This window comes from Aotus nancymaae, unplaced genomic scaffold (assembly GCF_030222135.1).
Source record: "Aotus nancymaae isolate 86718 unplaced genomic scaffold, 86718_ANA_hifiasm-v0.15.2.pri h1tg000033l, whole genome shotgun sequence".
In the NCBI taxonomy this organism is placed as follows: Eukaryota; Metazoa; Chordata; class Mammalia; order Primates; family Aotidae; genus Aotus; species Aotus nancymaae.
Window position 1 is genome coordinate 51,738,439 of NW_026988447.1, and position 23,637 is coordinate 51,762,075.

Consider the following 23,637-nt stretch of genomic DNA (forward strand, 5'->3'; position numbering starts at 1 on the left):
GAAAAGAGTGGGGACCAATATTTAACATCCTTAAAGAAAAGAACTTTCAACCCAGAATTTCCTATCCAGCCAAACTAAGCTTTATGTGCGAAGGAAAAATTAAATCTTTTGCGAACAAACAAGTACTTAGAGAGTTCACCACCACCAGGCCTGCTTTACAAGAGCTTCTGAAAGAAGCACTATACATATAAAGGAACAACCAATATCAGCCTTTCCAAAAATATATCAAAAAGCAAAGAACTTTAACACAATAAAAAATTCACATCAACTAATGGGCAAAACAGCCAGCTAGCATCAAATGCTGGTATTAAACTTACATATATTTTAATTGGATAAAAAGCCAAAACCCATCGGTATGCTGCATCCGGGCCCATCTTACATGAAACAATACACAAAGACTCAGAGAGAAGGAGGAAGATTTACCAATTGAACAGAGAGTAAAAATAAACTAATAAACAAAAAGCAGCAGATGCAATTCTCACCTCTGATAAAGTAGACTTTAAAGCAACAAAGATCAAAAGAGGCGAGGAATGACATTATATAATGGCAAAAGGATCAATGCAACAAGAAGAGCTAACGATTCTATAGATCAACGAGATAGAAAATTAACAAGGATATTCAGAACTTGAACTCAGACCCGGAACAAGTAAACTTAATAAATATTTATAGTACTCTCCACTTCAAATACACAAAACATACATTACCACCTCACACCTATTCCAAAGGTGACTATATAATTGGAAGTAAATCACTCCTCAGTAATCGCATAGCATTTCATAGGTTTAAATTAAATATTGGTTGGCTGTTTGTTTGTTATCTTCTTCCCTTACTCCTTCCTGATTACATCATTAAGTATAATTATCAGTATAAAAGAGGTTTTCAATACCCATTACTAAATTGCATTCTAGCCTGAGCAAGAAAGCAATACTCCCATTCTCTCTCCCTCTTTCTTTTCCTTCTCCCTCCTCCCCATTCTCTCTCTCTCTTTCTCTTCCTTTTTTCTCCTTCCTATTCTCTCTCTCTTTCTCTAAAAAAAAAAAAAAAAAAAAAAAAAAGAAAGTCAGTGAAAATCATTACAGGTACATAGAAGAGTCAAAATCTGTTTATTTGATTACTGATGCCATAACTTTTTATACAGTCATTGTGAATTATACAACTTATTAATGTAACTTCCTACTGCAATTCTTTTAGCAGCGTGTCAGGGATACATGTATACTCATGGAGGGTCAAGCATGCTGACCAATGTACTTGGAAGTAGGAAAAGAGACTTTTCTTCATTCTATAGATATCACTTATTTTCTTATTTATTTGTACATTTATTTTTATTTTTAGAAAAAAAATTCTTTCAGCACATGAAACAAAATATTTTCTGTTATTCGCTTTGCTTTTATAAATAGTTTATTCCTTACCTGCAAATTCATCTTGCACTGATGGATGGTCTGGTAAATAGATTATCTGCTCACCAGTAGACTATCTGTCTGTCTCTATATGGTTTAGTTGCCATAGTTTGGAAAGGCAGCAACTTGCTGTTGCTTTTTTCCCTACCCTCCAAATCTGCAGTGAAGAATGGCTTCAACACAGTGACTGCCAAAATTTTCACAGGAATCTGCTTTTTACTGATGGACTTTGCGATTTGGGGAGCTATATTATCTCTTCGTTGTTTTCTTATCTTATAACTTTGTAGCAAGGGAAATCAATGAATGTTAGTATCTGTTAATATCTGCCTTTGTTTCCTTCTGCATTAGAAACTTGTCCTTTCTGAGTGAAACTACTGAAGACTTACATTTTTTAAATTCCAAGTTGCCAAAGAGGAAAGAGAGAGAATAGTTATTTTATATCCACAACCCTTTACCCTGCTCCTTGCTTATAAATCCCCACTTGACCTTTTAAGAGTTAAAATAGAGTCCAATCTCTCTCTCCTCCTGCAAGACCTGGTTGCAGTGGTTCCGGTCACCATGGACCCCCTTGAATAAAGCCTGCCTCATTATCTTTAACAACTTTAATTTTTCTTTACTAACTCTCCCTCTTAACTTCCCTTACTATGTTCATCAGACTGCCTGTTCTAATTAACTGCATGTTCATCAGACATGCAGTTAGTAAGGCATGTATAATGAAATGTAAATACATTTGGCACTAACATTCAGTGTTATTCTGTTTATAGATCTACACTTTTCAGAATTTAACTCTATTTTGTAGCTATTCCTGAAATAATGTTGAAGTAGCATGCACCACCATGCCTGGCTAATTTTGTATTTTTAATAGAGATGGGGTTTCTCCATGTTTGCCAGGATGGTTTCGAACCCCTGACCACAGGTGATCCACCCCCACCCGCCTTGGCCTCCCAAAGTGCTGGGATTATAGGCATGAGCCACTGCTCCCAGCCAATCTGACTACTTTCTTAAGGAGGTTCAAACTTCAGAAATAACTAAATATTTGTTCAAAAAGAGAAATATTTTAATTAGTCTAAAATATAACTCAAAGAAAGAGCACTACAGATTAAGCAGTGTTTGCTATAAAAAATGTACATTATTGTCTAATAATATATCAGTATTAAAACTCAGTTATATTTCCTTTATTGTACTGCACAATTAAAACCATTTACAATTATTGGTAGTTTAAATAACAAATAAATACTGTAATTATGTAGACTTCATTACTTGAATATTTAAGAAACAATTTTCTTCCCTGATGTAAACTTTTATATTATCTTTATTTATTGTTTCAATTTTACTCTTTCTGTTTCATTTTTAGATTCAGGGAGAAATATTATTTCGTTATCACCTTGGAGCCACATTGGTAAATAGTTCAGATATTAAAAATCTTTAGCCAAGACCAAATTGTTCTTTTTTTTCCAATTTATAGCCAAATTATTAATATTTAGAGACCATGTTTCTTTTACGCAGTTTTTGGTATCATCGTTTTCTATAGCACTACATTTTACACAAAGTTATTCCTTGCCTTTTATGGCTGGAAATCAAAACACACACGAACTTCAATTTTGTTATAATAAACGTTAAAATTTGTGAACATTTTTAGTACTTCAATAAAAGCTCAGTCATTGGCAGAAGTGTCCCTCAGATCAGGAAATAAAGGAATTGGGATTATCAATGACCACAAAGTAACATTAATTAATAGCAGCCTCTGGGAGTACACAGCAGCGCCTTTAAATCTTAGATTCTCTTGTATCTGCAAGTTATCTTTTATTTTTCAGCTGTGAAATTTTAAGTCCATGAATAAGACGAGCAAATTAGCATTAGGATTGCAAGGTTTTTATAGTTCCGTGTTGTAGAACAAAAGGCAAAAATTTGAAAAAGATCTTCCATAACGCTGTTTTCGGTCTGCATCTAAATTTGTACTGCACAGTTTTATTAAAGAGAACTGGAGAGAGGGCCCATAAGTTGTTCTAGCAATCGGCAATAACTTACCTATTTTAAATGTAATGCATACTTTTTTCCCTCCTACTTAAAACAATGGCAGATACGCTAAAGAGATGGACACATTCTTGAGCTGCTAAGTGGTTTTTCAGATAGCCATTTATGGAGTGCACTCAATTGCCACTATCTGGCCGAAAGCAAAGCACACACGACCTCTTCTTTTCCTTTTCCCTTTGCAAAGCGAAACAGGCTAGACATGTTCACGTGATGTGAATTACGTCAGCCCCCACCGAGTCGCGTGACCGACACCCAACCTTCCTACTACCTCGCCCCGTCCGCTGGAGTGGGAAATCTCGCGAGAACCCGCCTTACTATCAGAACTTGCTGAGGTTACTGGGGAGTTACTCAGAAGGGAAGGGAAGGTGTGGTGGAGTGGCGGAGTTTTTGCTTTCGTTCTTTTAACGTTCACAGCCAAAGCAAAGACCTTTGGGGACTGCCAGGGTCTCAGCCACCATCCTGGAAAACAGCGGGGGAGGTGGGCCTGGAGGTGGCAGTCAAATCTGAAGTGAAATGTGGCTCAGGGCCGTCATTGCTCCTTGCAGAAGGGGCTGCGGGGGAGGGAGACAACCTGCGCCCGGCGCTGGGGAGCGGGCGACGCAGTGAACGCAGCTGAGGCAGAGTTGCGCCCCGACAGTCTCCGGAGGCTGTGGGAAGGGTTGGGACCTTCTCTGAGAGCAATGTACTGCCCACATCCGGCCCCTGCTGTGTCAACACTGAGCGGCGCGGAGAAGTGGTTGCTCTCCCTTACTCGGCCACGCCGGGGGTCGTAGCCCGGGAGCCGGCCTGGAGAAGTCCCTGCTGCCCGGCGCCCAAAACAGGGGCGTGAGCTTCCACGACCCTAGGCGGCAGCCCCGGGCCGTACTCGAGTTGCCCCGCATCTTTCTGCTCAGTCAGTCCCAGATTGAGGAGGCTTCTGGGAGCAGGTTTAAATGGGCAACTGTGACGTCTCGCCTCATTCACCCAAACCTCCAGGCTTCTCCCCCGCACATCCTCCTCCATCCACCTGGTTTCTCCCTAGACGGGTGTGCTCGTGTGTGCAACCGAAGGAGGGAGAGCGAGAGATCCACGAAGGGACAGGCTTGGAGTCGCTAGAGGGAGGTGTGGGACCAGCGAGGAGGGGGCTTCGCCTGGGAGGGGTGCTGGCAGGCGGAGGGAGCGGCGGGAGGAGGCGCCGGGGGAGGAGACGGAGGCCTGGGGACGGCAGAGGAGGCTTCGCCCGAGCCGAGCGCTGTTTCTCTTGCCGCGCCGTCTTGAAGCCGCGCGGGCTCGTGAGCAGCGCGAGGCCGCCACAGTGCCTGTCTTCGCCGGAGCCGCTGCTGCCCACTGACGGGAAGCCGGTCCTAGGCGCGCACGCTCTCCCGAGCCCCGGCGCGCTCCGCGCCTGAGCCTGCTGACAGCTGCCGCTGGGCTCCGGCTGTCCGCTCCGGGCTCCACGGCCTCGGCCCTGCTGCACTCCGCCTCCGCCCCCTCGGACTCCCTCCTCTCGCTTCTGCCCCTCCTGCCCCAGTGCGGATCGTTTCGCAACTGCTCGCCACTTGCCCCGTGCCCGGCTGTTTTTCCATATCCTGGCCCCCTCTTCTTGAGTACTTTACCCCCTGCATTTGGGGACAGGGACTGGAAAAGGGGCGGGTGGACCGTCCAGTGGAGAAGAAGGAAGCGAGGCCCGCAGGAGGAGGCGGAGGATCGGCGGACTGTCGGGAGGAGACCCCACGCCACCCTTTCTGGTCATCTCTCCTCCCGCCCCGCCCCTGCGCACACTCCCTCGCGGGCGAGCTACTTTCGGACTAGGAAAGTAAGGGCGGCCCTGGGTGACAGCGCCGCGGGGCCAGTCCCAGGATTAGCCGCGTGTCTGCTCTCTTCTCCTCCGTTGCACTCCCAGCCAGGGCACAGCCCGGACCGAGGATGGCTTCGACCACAACCTGCACCAGGTTCACGGACGAGTATCAGCTTTTCGAGGAGCTTGGAAAGTAAGCGCCTTTGCCCGGCATCTGCATGTCCCCTTTCCAGCTGAGGGCGGGTCGCGTTGCCCCCGACCCACGGGCCTCCGTCGTGGGGCGAGGGAGTTTGGGAGACGAGAGGAGTGGGAGGAGGGCCCCTCGTTTGTCAGCTCTGGGGAAGGTGCTTAGTAAGGGGAGGGAGCACAGAAGGGGTAGGATCCTTACCCTGACTGTGGCTCATTTTGATAGTCCCTAGCCCACCTTCTCCCGCTCCCCACCCTCCTGCACTGAGAGACTTGGTGAATTTACGATCTCTGCAGTTGTAGCTGTCATCCTGAGAAGTGTGCGCGCGCGCCTGTGTGTAATATGTGTTTGGAGAGGAAATTAGAACCCATGTAAAATGCAACATAGATCATGTTTTCTGTAAATAGAGATGCCTCCTGGTTAGCCGGCGTGTCGGCCGTATGACCCACGTACTGATGAGAACTCACAGCCTCAGACGGTGCCATATTTATTGATGCCGAAAGTTCTACTTGGCATAGAGTCTATTTCGCATCCAGTAGTTGTTCTGTCCAGGAAGAGGGCCACCCAACAGGACCCAACCCCTTGCCCTATATCCACTGTTATTCTTTGCACCAGATTACTTGCTAACCATCATTCTTCCTAGGAATTACGTGTGCATCTTTGCATTCTCTAGGAGGATTTATTTATATAGGCAGCGGAAAAGCCCTCTGGAGACTGAGAGCGCTCTTAAGAGTAGCCTAGCATTGTGTAAAACCACTGCTTCACCTGACTGGCAGAACTACTTGGAGATGTTAGGGAAGGAGACAGGAGACCCTACTGAGGACTTGTGCAAAGGAACCTAGGGGCCAAGCCCTGAATGATGATTTTTGTAGCATCGAACCCAAACCCAATTCCTCTTTCACTAGTTTCGACTGTTACTTTTTAAAAGGAGTGCGTTTATATGTATGTTGTTGGTGTATACTGTAATTAAAGGAAAGGTAAATATTTTTTAAAGGTAATGAAAATTATATATGTATATATTGTCTGCTGTTAAAACATGGAGAATATGTCGGAAGAGCAGCTTAATTCAAATCTCTCCCCTCCCCCCGACCAAAACAAGGCATAGAGAAATCACTATACCAGGATTTGTTAAACCACACTAATGTGCTCAAGATTTATATTTTACTGAAAATAATCGCCATGTTGACTTACTTGGAACCACATTAATTTTTGTTTCCTACCAAAACAAGTAGGCAGCAGATTTTTTTGTGGCTCCTCCTCTGCTCTGTTCTGTGCAGGGTTTTTCTCAGAGCATTTGGTGCTGTGAGTGTGAACTATAAAATATTTTCAGATTTCATATGCAAACAAGAACGGTCATAATTGGCAGTTCCTTTCATTTTGTTGATTAATAATGTGTGCTTCCAGTGAAATGAAATTTACTTTTATTCTTCAACATTAAAGAAAATATGGGTTTCCAGGAAGAATTGTTCATTTACTGGATATCATTGTACTTCACTGACAACCCACTAAATCCATTAAATTCTCAGATTTTATAAATTTTTAATGGAATATTTTATCTGTTATATTAATGACCTGCTAATTATTGGTTTCCAGGGGAGCATTCTCAGTGGTGAGAAGATGTATGAAAATTCCTACTGGACAAGAATATGCTGCCAAAATTATCAACACCAAAAAGCTTTCTGCTAGGGGTGGGTATTTTCAACCACATATATTGGTTAATTTTGTGTTTGTCATGTTGATTATAGGTTATGTTGTATGTAAATGTATCATGTAATTATAACAGAATTTTAGACTTAGGTGTCATATTACATATTGAGATTATTTCCTTCCTGAATCCCTCTTGGTCTGCACAGTTTAAAAATAAATGGACAGATATTATTTGATACATTGCTATTAAAATTCTATCTGTCGTATGAGCAATGGCATGAATAACTATTTTTTAAAGCAAATAAATGTCACTTAAGTGTACTTTGCTTATAGTTCTAGTATAAAATAACTTTTAGAAGGACCATGGAATGGAAAAATGTAAGTCTCACAACTGTCATAATTCCCTTTTGCTTTTGAGAGGAAAATAGGTCATAGCTCAGTTGAATCATATATTTCAATTGTAGTTACACTTGAACTTAATTCATCAAGGTATATTTAACAGTAGTAGCTTAGGGAAGAAAAAAATTTATGATTGCTATATTCTAGGAAGTTTAGTTTTATTTTGATGTTTCTATGTGCAGCTCAGACCTTTACTTGGTCTTCCGCATTAAGGTTTCACACAGACTCATGTAATGTATTTTACACATGCAGTTTATAGCTACAGAGATAATTCATACTCGTAAAATAGCTGTTGACATAAGTAAAAAACTTGGAGGGCTCTCACTGCATTCTTTTTGTTTTGTTGAACTCATGCAAAAGTACTTATGTTGAAATGTTAGGCATTCCAATTATTGTGGGCACGTGTCTGAGGTATTTCCATGGGAATTTATGGTTTGATGAAATAAAAATGAAATTAAAATGAACAAAATACCATAGTGTAAGCTCATCTCAGTGACCTGGTTTATTTTTAAGTAATGAGAGAAGAAATTCCATTAAGGTTAGTTTTCCTCATTTAATATGTCTTTTCAAAAGTGCTTCTTACCAAAATCCTGGCATCATTGCTTTTGGTCTCTGCCATGATTCGTTTTTCCATATTTATTGCAAATTCTACTTTTAACATGCACTTTAGGTTTAGGTTGGTATTTTAGTTTATCCATTCACATGGGATGTAGTTTTAATTTCCTTTATCCGATTTTGACGTGATTCCGAGGAAGATTTATAAAGTAACCAGCACCATAGAATCATGGTATGAAAAAAATGAGAATGATATTATGTTAATTATGTTCTCTTAGTTCCTACTGCACAGGAAGATTTTAACAATGAAAAGAAATTGCTAAACTATACGTGACATTTTAATTTAAAAAAATGAGAATGTGTAGTTAGGGTCTTTCAGTGGTTCTATCATTTCTTTCTGTGTGCTAGGTACTTTCGGCTATGGTGGGGGTATCATTTCTTTAGAAAGCATTACAATACCTATTCCAAGTCTTTAAGTAGTGTTCTTTTCAAAAGAAATCTGTGTAGTGCTTGACTTTTACTAACTTTCTTAATTAGAGCCTTCCCTCTCCACTCATCTGAATTCGTCCTCCCTAAATCAGAATAACAAATATACTTATCCCTGATCACACTCTCTTTTCCCTTCAATCTTTGGAGAAGAAGTCCTCTTTGACCTGATGGAATCTCTTCTCCTTGCTACTCCATCAGTGGTCCTTACCTGCTCATATTCTGTTTCAAAGAACCACCTACATGTCCCAAAGCTTTTTGCCCCTTCTGGATTTAATGATTTTAATTATTCTACATTTAGAAAAAGAACTAGGGTGAAGTTAGGAGACATTCTTCTTGCTGTTTCTCTGCAGTTTATTTTTCCTTGTGACTTTGGGCAAGTTTCTTAACCTGCTATATATTAACTTACCTAAGAGTAAGCTGGTGGTGAAGAACATTATTAATGCTGCAACCAGAGGCTCTGAGTTTAACTTATGATGCTCATGCCTACTGGCTATGTGATCTTGGGCAAGTTACCTATTTTCTCTTAGCCTCAGTTTCTTCATCTGTAAAATGGGAGTAATAACAGAACCCTTCCTCCTAGGATTTTGTGTGGAGTGAATGAATTAACATAGTGTAGAACAGCACCTGCCCCATAGTATGCAGTCAGTGAATATTAGCTGCTATTATTATATAATAGAGTTGTTATAATGATAAAATTAGATTACTTTTATGGAAGAACTTATAGGTCCAGTGGCAGCTTTGATTTAGCTGTTAGAAGTAGGGTGTAAATTTGGTTTAGTCTCTTCTCTTTTCTGGATATCAGGTTCTTCATCAGTAAAATAGGAAATCATACTCATGGAGTCTCATGGGGTGTTCTGAGGATGCAGCGAATTTAATGAGAATTGTGCAAAGTAAACTGCAAAGTATTGTGTCAATTTTACCTCATTATTGTTCACCTGAAAAATACAATACTTTTTCTTCAAAATGGTCAATTAATTTTATTTTATATTGTCACACTAATTAGAACTGGTTGTAGAATATTTGTGCCTTTGAATGCATACATTTGTTTAACCTTTACTCGTATTGAATTACAAACTCTTGAAGAAAAAAATACCATGCTTTCATTTTTTGACATAACATTCCACAGAATTGAGGGCATAGAAGGGGCTCAGTACAGAGTAACTAGAATCAAATGTGGTTGTTAAATGACTTGTAAAAGTTAAGTACTTAATTTACTCCTAAGAACAAGCAAATACTGAAAATAAATCTGTGAAGTAGTATATTAAGAGCATATGTGTTAACATATGAATTATTTTAATAAAACTCATTTCAGAAAATAATGATCCAAATAAACCATTTTTGCAGAAAAATTTAAAAAATAATGAATGTATTCAAAGGCAAATGTGGAATGAAATACAAAAGAGTATGCTTAGCTTTTCTGGGGTACTGATTTTTGAGAGTCGCATATGTCAGCTTTTGTAGAACATACTTTTTTTTGTGCAAATTTTTGTTTGTATTTGAAATTCCATGCCTTTGTATATCCAAGCCTTTAGCCTATTTGTTTTAAAGACCAGGCAGGTCCTCCAACTCAACTAATGTTCTTTAAACATAACATTACAACTGAGAAAGAAAGGGCTATTGTTAATAAATCTAAGACCATGAGGGAATTGCCAAAAATTTGGCTACATTCCTACATAAATTTGCACATCCAACTATACTGTCAACCAGGCATTTTTCTGTGTTTAGATTTTAATGGATTTTCAGCAGACAGTTTCAGTTGTATTTCCTCTCAGCTGTTAGTCATACACATATTTGGAGAACTCTGAGTCAATTGAAGAATTTCTTACCTTTTGTGTTAGCATGTGCATACATAGAACATTCATTATACTATACTGACCAGGTAGATGAATATACTCATCATATATAATTTGGCTTATTTTGAAAATAAGTAGTAGTATAGAAGCAGCTCAAGCATCTGATATTTTATCTGTAATTTCTACCTTCTAATAAGTTTTTGTTAGTTGGGCATTGAGGGCATGCTTAGTAAATGTTGAATAGTGATAATAGAATTTTTGCTTATATTTTCACCATGAGAATTAGAAATTACATCGTTTTTGTCCCAGACACAGTTAGGTTAGTACTTAGCAAAAGCCAGTTTTCTCTGCTGTTTGATATTCTATTTATTTACACATGTTTAGAACTGTATACTGTTGTCAAATTATATAAAGTCCAAGAAGAGCTGAGATTGCAGTTGAGACTCCAGTGAATTGATGGTTCTGGTGGCAGATATCTTCAGAAATAGTACATATGATTTACTTTGCATTTCAAAGCCTCCTGGTGGTTAAATATTTTATGTGGAAGTAATGGCTTCTTGACATTCATCTTCCAGTGTATTTCTTGATCATTAGAAACCACTTACTGTTAATATAAAGTCTGATGTACCACAGTGACTGTTTTTGTAAACTATATTACAGTGGCTTGAAAAATAAGTTATTACAAGTGTATTTTACCTCTATTCCATTACTAAAGTTAAAAGGAATTTCATTTTATATTTCTGTAAAATTTCAGGTTTAATCAGTTAAGTCATTTTGATATTCTTTGATTTTACTAGTTTTATTAATTCCTAAATTGGTGATATTAGTAGTACATTAATCAAGACTTTATAAAATTACTTGACCATGTATACAAAATAAGGCCTCACCTATAAAATCTAAATATTGTGAGATATATATATATATCCCTATGTAACCTTTTTTATGTTATAAAAGGGATGTTAAAAACTAATTCTTGCTACTTTTATTTTTGGCATCCAGACAGTCAAGAAAGTACTGTAATTTCTCAACTTCGTGGTTACTTGTCTTGAATTGGAAGTAGAACTAAGACTATATCAGTGGTTTAAGTTCTGATTATACATTATTGATTTGGCAAATTGGAACAATTTGAACAAATTAAAATTTGAAGTTTCCTTGGCAAGAACTATGGTTTTAAGAAAAAAATTAGTAAATCGTTTTTACTTTTGTGCATGGACTCTCTACAGCTCTTCAGTTATGAACCTAGAAGTGGCATGTGTCATTGTTACTATTTTGTATCCTTTAGTTATGTTTAGTTGTATTTACATTCTTTCATAGGTTTTGATATTAAACATTCGTTTTCTTCTTTCGTGGAATGAAAACATTACTGCTATTCAAAACTAATTGGGAGGTACAAATAATTTTTAAAAATGTAATAATGGAAGTCTTTTCTATATTTTATTAAATAAGGAAAACAATAAAGAATGTGGTTGTCAGGTACTGTACTGTGATATTAATAACTAGTGTAAACTTCTACCTGATTGTGTGAGAACTTTGTTTAGACAACTAGATTAATACTTCCTATTTCCATTGAAATGTTGAATAAACTGAATATAAAAATTAAAATTTAGTATAAATCACCATTTATGGATCTTTTTAATGGTAATAATCATGAATTACTAGAAATCTCAAATGTGCTGGGCTTTTCTTGGGCATCTAACTTTTTTGTTAACTAGAATTTAATTTATTTTTAAAGTCTTTTCCTTATGCTTATACTGAGGTTAACTTATTATATTTCTAGGACTTTAAACATCAGTCTTTCCCTATTTATTGAGGTATAATGTATGCAGTGTTTTAATAAATCATTGGCAATGGCAATTAATGATTACTTACATAGAGACTGTGTTAAAGATTTTAAGTTACAATAGTATTTTTAGTAAACTATACTGCAATGCATTAAATGGAGTATCAGTCATATTTTAACTCTAAAACATATCTTTATATTTCAAATCACTTTATAGATCATTAAGCATATTCACATGACTTTATATGTTTATTTAATAAATATTAAATGATTGCAGAGGACAGTGTTAGGAAACATAAAGGCTATCTACACAAATAGACATCCTAGAAGACAAAATGGTGTTACAATTCTAGCATGAATAAAGTACTATGGGCTTTTAAAGAAGGAAAAGATTATTTCTTCCCAGGGAGATAAAGAAAGGCTTTCATATAGTATTGATTTAAAGAAATTTTGAAAGCAGTAATGTAAATGGGGCTCAAGTACTAACCCCCACCACTGAAAAAAAAATGTCTAAATAAACAATTTGGGGAAGTTGCTCAAAGTAGTTAAAGTGTCTGATTATAATAAAATGTTATGTTTTTCATGTGGTAAATTTGTTGTAATTATCAGTATACAGTTATTTTTAGAATAAAATCTTTTTAAATGAAGTAGGCTATTTCTTAAGTGACAAAATTCCTCTAATTCCAGTTAAGGGAAATATAGTAATACTTGAAGAGAAATCATAGACCTTTTATCTGCCGTAACTTCTCTTAACTCTACCACAGGAAAACTGGTAGGTTTGAAGAGGCGAGAGGGTAGCTTTTTTGTTAAGTTTGTTGATTTTGTTTTTAACTCTCTTAACTATCATTGTAATTATACACAATGACATCATTGATTTTTTTATTACCTGAACCTCTTTTCTGTTGTTATGGTCTCGTTTTAACTCCTTAGAACTGCGTTTATTACTACCAAAATCGGTAATACCATTTTCATCATTAATAATAATTTAGAAAAATGTAAATACTAATAGCCATTATTTGAAGAACCCCTTCTGTAAGACAATAGATAATATTTACAAGATACTTTGTTTTATTTAATCCACATTGCAGCCTCCTAAAACAATATTATGTCCATTTTATAAAAGGATACTGAGGCTCTTGTATAAGGGCTCAAAATTAGTAAGTAATAGAGTCACAGTTTCAATCCAGTTTTCTCTAACTGTAAAGTCTGACTCTTTCCACTGTCACTTCCCATTGATTGCCATTACAGAGAACTTATCTTAACCTTTTGTATTTACCTGTGTGTGCTTGACTGATCTTACAAACTTCAGAGTCCTTCATAGAAAGCACTATGCCTTACATTTTATCTTCCCATTGCAGTGTGGGGAATTGAGTATTTCTTTGGGAAAATACATTTAGAGTTCCAACTTGGGAGAGAAGAGAGTCTTTTAAAAGCTACGGTAACATAAGATCAAAGTGAAGTTTCAGACAATCCCTCCATGCTATCTTCTGGAATGAAAACAATATAGTGAAAAATCTTACTATTATAAAATGGTAGGAAAATGGTTAAAGAGGAGTTAAGTATTTTGGTAAACTTAATTCATTAACTGATTTAAAATAGCTCACTATACAATAAGTTTCTAGGATTACTTCTAAACGATTCAGTTGTTACTGCAAACAAAAACTTAGCCGTTAACCAAAGCCCAGAGAAACCCATTCAGAAAGCCTTCACTCTTCTGGTTCATCTCGTTTAACTAGTGAAGAATGGAAGACAAATTTTTGTTGTTTTGTAGTTTCCTTTTGAACAGCATTGCTGTATGTGGCAAATTCTTACAAATTTGGCAATTTAAAGAAAAACATAAAATTGTCAGGTTCTGTATTTGTTGGAAAAATAAGTTAGGTGCAGCAAGTAGTATAAAAGGACACGGGAATGCATTGTGATATAATATTTATGTACAGTTAACTGTTTTATGAAAGGTTTCCTACTTTCCTTTAGTTAAATTGATTGCATAGGAATTTTAAAACTTTTATTGCATAAAATTTGATATATGTAGTTATACCATATATATTTAATTTTATAACAATAATCAAGCACCCAATAAGCCTCCACCCGATAACTAGAACATTCTCCCTACTTTTGAAGCTACCCGTGTGCTTCTTGTTGACTCCCATCCTTTGTATCTCTCTGAGAGCTAATCACTATCTCTAACTTTTTTTAGGAGAGAAACTTCTTTTTTTCCTTCACATTCTGGGGTTTTTTAATTAACTGGCTGATCTTAGTGGACCAATCAGTCATTCATCGAATAAACCTATGTACCTATTTTCTAGGTAAATTGTATTTTATTTTATGTGGTATATGTATAAACTTATGGAATAAAACACATTACTTCTCATATATTAGTGTATAATTTTATCCTGTCTCTTAAAGTACAGGCAATATTTATTCAGAATATTTTAGTAGCAGGAAATTATTTTCTTCTTATGTCTTTTTTATGAAATTTTATTAATGATAATGTATATGCATTGAAATAAAGCATAAATAACTTATGTAAAAGTAACTTATTAATTATAAATATAGTAAGTGAAAATGTATTAAAATGTTATTCTGTTTTAATGGTGGATAGTTGAGATATGCCACATTATGCTATTAGTGTTTAAATTAAAATTCGATGTTTTGGTGAGGAAATAAATACTTTTGCGTTTTTTGGAGGCAGTGTTCTGGATAATTTGAATTTTTGCTGAGGGGTATTTGTTAGTAATACAGCGCCAAACTCGACATATTCCCAGTGGACTCACCGACTTTCTCCCTCTGTGAATGGCACAGTAATTTTCCTAGGCTTTCAAGCATGCCTGATTTTTTTCTTTTTCTTACCATGTCAGCACCTCTTTCATGTCTTCCTTATTTTTCACCATCCTAATTTGAGCTCCCTTTTCTTTTTGCTTCAACTCTTTGTTTTGTTTTGTTTTGTTTTTAAGACAGGGTTTCTCTGTCACCCAGGCTCGAGTGCATTTGTGAGAACCTAGCTCACTGCAGCTTCCAATGCCTGGGCTCAAGTGATCCTCCTGCCTCAGCCTCCTGAGTAGCTGGAACTACAGTCATGAGGCACCATGCCTAGGTAATTGTTTGTGTTTATTTTTTGTAAAGATGGGATCTCTCTGTGTTCTCCAGGCTGACTGGCGTTAAAGTCCTGCTCATAAAGCAATCCCTTCATCTCAGGCTCCCAAAATCCTGGGATTACAGGCAGGAGCCACTGTGCCTGGGTGCTTCTTTCTTTTAGATTGCTTCCTAAATGGGTTTGGTAGCTGATAGCTGCCACATTTTTATTCATTTATTCAGTTCATCATTAGATCTTCTAGTACCTGCTGTGCTGGGCAACTTGATAAGTTTTAGAGATACAGAGGTGAAAGACAGGCATTCTGTCCTAAAGTATTTTGTGGCCTATGAGTGTGGATGACAGCCTGGCACTTAATAGAGTTTGTGAAAGTCCTGTGATAGACGCATGCACAGGGCCTTTGAGACCATGCAGAGACAAGCTCAGAGAGGTTGGTCTGACAGATTTCCTGAGAATATTGACGTGTGAGGTTGTATTTTGAATAAGTTAGGTGAGGCTGCTAGAGAAGGGAGTAAGCAGCCTGTCACAGGGAGGGAGAAAGTTGCTGATCTATCTTCCTGATGGAGTGAGTACATCTAGTACTGTTGCAGTACTCTCTCCGTTAAGATCCAGTTCAGGTGCTGCTCCTCCATGGTGTCTCTAACTTCCTCTCCCACCTCTCCTTACTTTTTCTAGCCACAGAGATTGTTGTCTTCTTCTTTGTCCTTTCAATAGATCTTTCATATCTTAATGGAGCTTGCCAGATTTCTCCCCTTGTATTGTAGTCATATATGTTGTGGCCTTCAGGCATTTGGTGACATTTCTTAGTTATCTTTTTTTTTTTTTTTTTTTTTTTTTTTTTTTTTTTTTTGAGACGGAGTTTCGCTCTTGATACCCAGGCTGGAGCGCAATGGCGCGATCTCGGCTCACCGCAATCTCCGCCTCCTGGGTTCAGGCAATTCTCCTGCCTCAGCCTCCTGAGTAGCTGGGATTACAGGCACACGCCACCGTGCCCAGCTAATTTTTTGTAGTAGTAGAGACGGGGTTTCACCATGTTGACCAGGATGGTCTCGATCTCTTGACCTCGTGATCCACCCGCCTCGGCCTCCCAAAGTGCTGGGATTACAGGCTTGAGCCACCGCGCCCGGCCAGTTATCTTTCAGTCTGTGCTTGGCACAGTAATTACAGTATTGCAGATACCTGTAAATGTTTGTTGAATAAGTGGACAAATGAATGCATGAGCAAGTAAGATTCTGTATCTTAAATAGACATGCTTCAAAGAGAAACATATGACTAGTAAAGTAAATGAAAATTGACTGAGACTTCATGTCAAATGGCATATAGTAAATCCATAAGTTAATTTCTAATTCACAAATTATATCATACGTTTTGTCATCACAAATTCTGCTTTATTGGAAGGAGTTTTGTGTAATTCAAAAAAAATTTTTTTTGAGCAACTACTTTCAAATTCTTATTGCTGTTTTTTTTTAAAACCATGTCTAATAAACTGGCTCATTAATGAGTGCTAACATTTTCATGATCTGTGTATCCATCAGCACCACTTTAATAATGCTAGACTCATGTCATGATTACATTATTTTAACGTATTTGAGTTTTAAAATATTTTGATCCATTCTACAGAGGTAACTGATTACTTTTTAATTTAATTTTTGACAAAGCTCATTTTTAAGTAGTATGGTGACATTTTAGAGTTTTAGATATACACATCATGGATGTTATTTGCTTGGAGGATATTTGATTTTTTTAGTAAAGGCAGTTAGAGGCCAGCTGTTTCAACTGCTGTGTCTGTCAGTTGAGAAATTTGTTGAGGGAGAGTGTATTTTTTTCTGTATTGGAGGGCTCTTTAAACAGAATCCGTATTCAAAAGCACTTACTTGTGTTCCTTCCTCCAGGAAATTTTCTTGTGTTGTATGTTGCAAGACACTGGGCTGGGGCATTTATAATTCCATAGCTTTACAGTGCTAATATATATACTAAATTAGAGACATTTTTCTAATATCTATTCTATTACTATATATTGCATTTTGTAGCTATTACATATGAGAAAATATTCTTTTCATAAAATGTTCCTATCATATTTTTAAATGGTGACTTAAAGGCTTTAATCATAGTGGTAATAGTGATTTGGGGATGTTCAGGTGTACATTTTGGCAGTTTTGTAGAAATTGTATCCATGATGAATATTTTATTACTTTCATAAAGTGAATTTTATATGCTTTAATACTAAATATTAATATTTATTAGGTATAGAGAGAATTCTAAACTTCAGACATACCTCTGAAATAAATCTTTATTTATTACAGTTTTATATAAATACATTTAGAAATATTAGTATCATAAAATATATATATTCTAATTACAGAATATGGGGAAATATGGAAAAATAGAAAGAGGGAAAGCACATTTGTAGTTCATTTTCCCCAAACAAGCATTGTTAACATTTTGTCACTTTCTTTTTCTTCAGAATACTGGACTAAAATATTACAATTTTGTGTCCTGCTAAAAAAGTAAATTTAAGTAAAAAACTTAAAATTATAAAATTTCCCGATGTTACTACAAATCTTTTGAATTCTTAATAAATGAATTATACTTCAGTAAGTGACTAGAACACCAATTATCTTGGTATTCCTAGTATTTTTTATTTTTATGTTTGCTTTTCGCTATGATGACTGTGGCACTACTATACACATTCTTCTGTGTAACTTTTTTATAGTTTTCATTGGTTTCTTAGGAAATATTCATAGAGGTGAATTAATGGGTTCAAGGATTAAATATAATCAAAATTTTTGTTGGCTAATTATTTTCTTTAAATTTTGTATATTTCCACCAATGACAAAGTATGCAAGTGAGAAATTGAATTGCAAGGAATGTGATTCTAAATTTCTATTTCAATTTAACAAAAAATGCTTACTCACCATGTTCTGGTCCTGCTAGATGCTGGATAAATGAAGATATAAAGGGCAAAGATCCCTCCTCTCAAGGTGAACAGATATAAAGTCAAGTAAAATTACCATTCGAGTTGATAAGTCTAACAATGGGAGTGTTTACTGACTTCTGAGGAATAGGAGATAACTGTTGCCTTGATGAGAGGTCAAGGAAAACTTCCTAGAGGAGCTAATATTTGAACTGGATTTCCAAAAGTATCAGTTTTGAACTGAAAGTTAAGTAGGAAAAAAAGTTCAAAGGATATGATGAAAAAATACTCGTGAGAAGCTAGAAAATTGGAAAATACTAATAAAGACTGAACTTGAGTTAAGCACTTTCTAACTCTTGGTGATCCACTTACCAGGTATAGAGTTTCATGAAAGCATGTAAAAACGGGTGAAAAGAATGGGAGTTTTTTCTTCCAATGAATCATTAAGTATGGCAAGATCTGTTGGAGGTTATTATATAAGGCAGATTGTGAAATTTTACAACACTGAGTTATTTGAAATGTACAGCTGATAAGAGAGGAATAATCTCTTATCTACCTCACATTTTGTTTTAGTGAGCTTGGGGCAATACAGAAAATTAAGAGTGACTAAGTAGAAAATAAAGGACGAGAGGGTAATTAGAAATTTTTAAAAATCAACTAATATTTTAAAAGTGCACTAGACAATCCTGTTTGTATTTATAAATAAGAAAAGATAGTTCCTATAGTTGCAATATGGATTAATGACTGTTTTAAAAAAGTGCATAGGTTTCTGTTCAAAACCAAAACTAAGATACCTAAAAATGGTACTGACATTATTTACTGCTTGAATGCCCAATGTCAAAAATAGTGCTTGGTACCCATCACAGATATTTATTGAGTACACGAAGGAATAAAATGATTCCCAAGTGGTATAATCTTATGATTAATGAATACACATTTGAGGACCTAGAACTTTTAGCAGTAAGATTTGCATACACTTTCTATTGCATTTTTTTTAAAAAGTTAAAAATTCTACTGTTAGATTAATTTTGTGATATAGTTTATAATTTAGCATAAGCTGGTAATAGGAAGATAATCACTTCTTTATTCCCATAATTTAAATAATGAAACAATCTTCCATTCACTTAGAAGACAATTTCAATTTAAATATTTAGCCTCTCTAGCAAGGCCCAGCCATGCAATTTCCCCCCTGTTTTTAGAAGGATTTTAGCAACAGTAAAAAAAAAAAAATTAATATGTGAGATCTTGCTGGTTTTATTAGTATTGAGGACTGCCTGCCTTATAGTTTAAAGGGGGAAAAAGATCATTGTTTTACTCAAAATATATATATTATTAATGGTAGTTTTTTTTTTTATGAGGTGATGTAGGAACTTTGGGAGTAGAGCAGAAAGCCTATTGACTTCAAAAATTGTGTCTCGGTTGGTGTAATCATTAGAAAGCAGGTTGGGAAAAATCCTAATTCCAGACCTCAAGTCGAATTTTAGTATCAGAGTCACTCCTGTTTTCTAAATGTAGATCTCCTGATTTCAGGCCATTTTTCATTCTAATAGAGAAGAAGAAGAACAAAAGCTGTCAAGAAGGACTATTTACCTCCTGTAGATAGGTTTGAGCCTGCTTTTCTGTAATTTTTGAAGTTTTTTTGGGAAAAATTCTTTGGGTTGATTTTGCCCCCTTCACCCAATGCATCTGTGCAATCAGGAAAAGGGAAAACGAGATTTAATTGTTATCTTTTAAAAAGTCTGAAGGGAAAAAATATATACTGTCTTATATTGACAGAGAACCAATTATTGTGTTACCTACAACACTGTATCCTCCATTTAGTGCTGATAATCATAATGTCCATAATCTCCCAATAACATAAAATAATAAAGAGGCTCTGAGGCATGAACAAGGGTGGCTAAAGGATCACTGAGATTATTTTTAAAATAATAATGATTTATAGAAATGGAGTTAATATTTGTTGACCTTCTACAAACTTTAAAATAGATAGAAGGTTTTATGGTATATGTTTTGAAATAATCTAAACCAAATAAATCTAAATTTAGAAACACCAGTATTAGAAATATACAGTGAACACACACAAGGTCAATTTTAAAAATAGCACTTAGCTTTGAGAGGATAATTTCTCCTTCACCCTGCATGCAAATGATTTATTCGGCTCTTCTGTAACAAGCTTAGGTGATGAAAAAGGGAAAGGGCATCAGAAATGAGTCTTTGGAAAATTATTGTAACTCACGCTAATACTTATTTAGCATCTTTCATTCAAGGACCTTCAGACATTTCCTAATTGAGTTCCGTAGTACTTCTGGAGTGTGGGTAAGGGACATTCAGAGACTCCTGTGCCCAGTGCTGTAAGGCCTGCTATCCCTGAGTGGCATGTTGCAGCTGTTTTGTAGGGTACATCATATTCCTTCCTGGGCCAGAGAATGGAAGAGACAGCATTATCCAGCTGACATACCAGAAGAATTAGGGAAATAGGAGTCAACTACCTGGATTGGAATTTGGCCAGCGTTCTGGGTCAGAAACCCTATTCCTATAAAAATATTCTATCTTTAAAACATTTTATATCCTGCTTTATCCCCAAGAAATAAACTGTATATCACTTATTTTCTTCAAATACCTTTGGGAGCCTAACATTAATATTGAGGAATGTGACAGACTCTATCTACTATTAATGAGGAAAGAAAGCAAAGTTAGTGTTTTATCTAAAAGATATTAGAGGAGAACAATTTATTTGTATTATGCCTGTCAAAAGTAAGCTATGGGGGGCATGAAAATAATAACATATGACCAGTTCCCACCCAAAACTTTAAAACTGGGTTGATGAATAAGAGACACACATAGATAATTATGGAGAAGATATATATGTATCTTCAGTATCAGAGGAAAGTATTATGAGAATTCAGTGTAACCTAGTAATGACATTTAATGGTAGAAGCAAGAAAGGTAACATTGAGGAAGCAGAAGTTGTTGTGCATAGAAGTAAGAAAGAAGGACAAAGAGGAATGCAGCAAAGTCACTAATGTTTGGGGAAGAAACAAAAATGTTTATTTGGGCAAAGGATAGACAATCTGTTTGGGAAATCAGGAAAGAAAGGGTTAAAAACACGTAAAGGTTGTTTACCAAATTGAGAATGTACTCTTCAGTATACCAGAGACACATTAAAGAGAGCCTCTATAATGTTACCTGGTAGCATTGAATGAATAGGATGGATTGGCCTAGAGTATGAGAGACACTGAGATTCTGAAACCTTAAGATAATAAGGGATGAGGCAGAAGGACACAAGGAGGACTGCGGTTTCAAAGTTGAGTCAAATCAGGAGAATTAGCTTTCATGTAACAAATTGAGAAGTGAGAATCAAGAATGATTTTGATAATTAATTGACATGTGTTTGAGGTATACACAATATATTCAAGTTGAATTATCAAAAAGACCTTTGAAAATTGGGTGTGGTCCTTGAGAAAGTGCCTCTGGAGACCATGCAATGTACTGTATATGTTACCAGCATTGGCTATGAAATCAGATTGCCAGGATTCAAGAACTGGCTCTACCACATCCAAGTTCTTGTGACCCTGCCAAGCCTTGGTTTTCTTGTCTATAAAACTATGATAATCAATTTTGCTGCCATGATAATCAATTTTGTGATTCATTTGTACAGAGAAGATAGTAGAAGCTATGCTAGTGGATAAGATAACAAAGGAGAGTATAGAAAGGAAAGAAAAGAGGGCCTAGGATAGTGGTGTTGCCATCTTAATGGATGAAAAGAGGGCTAGTTTAAGATAAATAGAAGGATATGTCACAAAGGTAGGAAGGCAATTAGGATAATACAGTGATTTGAATTTTGAGGGAGGGAATTTTTGCAAAGGAAGAGATGGCTAGTATTGGTCAAAATTGTAGAGAAGTAGAGAGAAATGAAGACCAAGAAAAAAGGCCTTGATTTTCCATACAGCAGAATTTCAATAGCATTTAGGACAAGGTCATGAGAATTAGGTCATTAGACAGTTACTCATTTTCATAGCCTCAGAAACCTAGCACATTGCATACAATATAATAGGTATTTAATACTGAAGGATAGAGAATTAATGATTTTCTTGGGATTAAGGAACACATGGAGACAACATGCAAAAGCTTGCTTGTTTAAGAAAATAGGGAAGAAAAAAGAGATTTGAGAATAATTCCAGGGATTTGTCAGGTCGAGGGAATTAACTTTAGGGATAAATAAAACCAGAGCTTATTTGGAAGAAGAGGAAAAAGAGTAAGTAAGGAGGAGAAGGACTGATAATGCAAAGAAAGAGGGTAGTATTTATTGTGCAGCATTGAGGTTGTGAGCATGAGTAAGAACAAGAGATTAGTTTGGGGAAAATGCATTCTTTTTCCTCAGGGCAGCAGGAAGGTGAGAAAACAGCACATATTGAATTTTTGCGGTGGAGAAGAGGGCAGTTATAGTTCTGCTGAGAAGAGAGATAGAAGTGGGGTTGAGAAGTCGGATGGTCTTTGGAGACTGTAGAAAGGAGACATCCAAAAGCATTGTGCAGTAGTGGTAACAACCTGAATCATTAGCAGATACAGGCCTTGAATCGAGCACCAAAGTGTCCAAAAACAGCTCTCAGAACCTGCAGCTCAACAAGATGACTGCAGACATTCTGGCAGTTTTAAAAGATTTAAGGAGAAAAGTATCTTTTGTTTACATTAATTTTTCTTAATTCACCTGGCTTGTAAGCATAGTGCAAATAGAATGTAAACCCAAACTAGCTAATAGCAAAACCCTTGTTGTCATTCTATTATGTTCCTTCCAAGTTGCATCTAGCAGAGAGATGAGGTGAGTGAGACAGTTAGAAAATAGAAAATTGATCATTCTCAGCAAACTGACACAAGAACAGAAAATCAAACACCGCATGTTCTCACTCATACGTGGGTGTTGAACAATGAGAACACATGGACACAGGGAGGGGAGCATCATACACTGAGGTCTCTCTGGGGTGAAATAGGGGAAGGACAGCGAGGGGTGGGGAGTCGGGGAGAGATAGCATGGGGAGAAAGGCGAGCTATAGGTGATGAGGAGGAAGGCAGCAAATCACACTGCCATGTGTGTACCTATGCAACAATCTTTCATGTTCTTCACATGTACCCCAAAACTTAAAATGCAATTAAAAAAAAAAGGAAAGAAAATAGAAAACTGAAAAGAAAATTTTATTCTCTAGGAGTAACTGCCAGAATGAAGTAGTTTTGGAATGTTCAGTAACATATTTCTTTTTCTACCTGAAAGTGAAACCTGGGAAATCTTTAATTTACGCTCCAAATTTCCCTTCTTACTATTCTATTCATTCAATTTGTCTGCGTAAACAAAGGCCTCTGTAGGCAACTTTTGATGGCTCAGGGTTGTACATAGTTTTTATCAACAGGAAAGTACCATTTATAGAGAAAAATTATCATAGATCAGAAATAGGTAGTACATTCTATGTAAACATAAGTTGGTTGATCCTGGGTGTCATATTATCAAAGTTGAATATGGTTCATCATCATGAATATTCTATTTCTTATGCCTTGCTTACATTCCTGTCTACATGTCTCTGG

At 36.6% G+C, this 23,637-nt stretch overlaps 1 protein-coding gene across 23 annotated transcripts in view; it reads left to right on the forward strand.

The window, feature by feature from the left end:
• Window positions 1–4,665: 4,665 nt before the first annotated feature.
• CAMK2D (calcium/calmodulin dependent protein kinase II delta) overlaps window positions 4,666–23,637 on the forward strand; it is a 317,145-nt gene continuing 298,173 nt past the window's right edge. For 22 of the 23 annotated variants that reach the window (XM_012473885.3, XM_012473894.3, XM_012473893.3 and 19 more), the window contains exons 1-2: window positions 4,666–5,401; window positions 6,989–7,083. In XM_012473885.3, the coding sequence (XP_012329308.1) occupies window positions 5,337–5,401; window positions 6,989–7,083 (160 nt within the window). In that variant the 5' untranslated portion in view covers window positions 4,666–5,336. Of the gene's footprint in view, window positions 5,402–6,300; window positions 6,373–6,988; window positions 7,084–23,637 lie in introns of those variants that run through there. The other variant, XM_012473898.3, reaches the window with a different exon arrangement.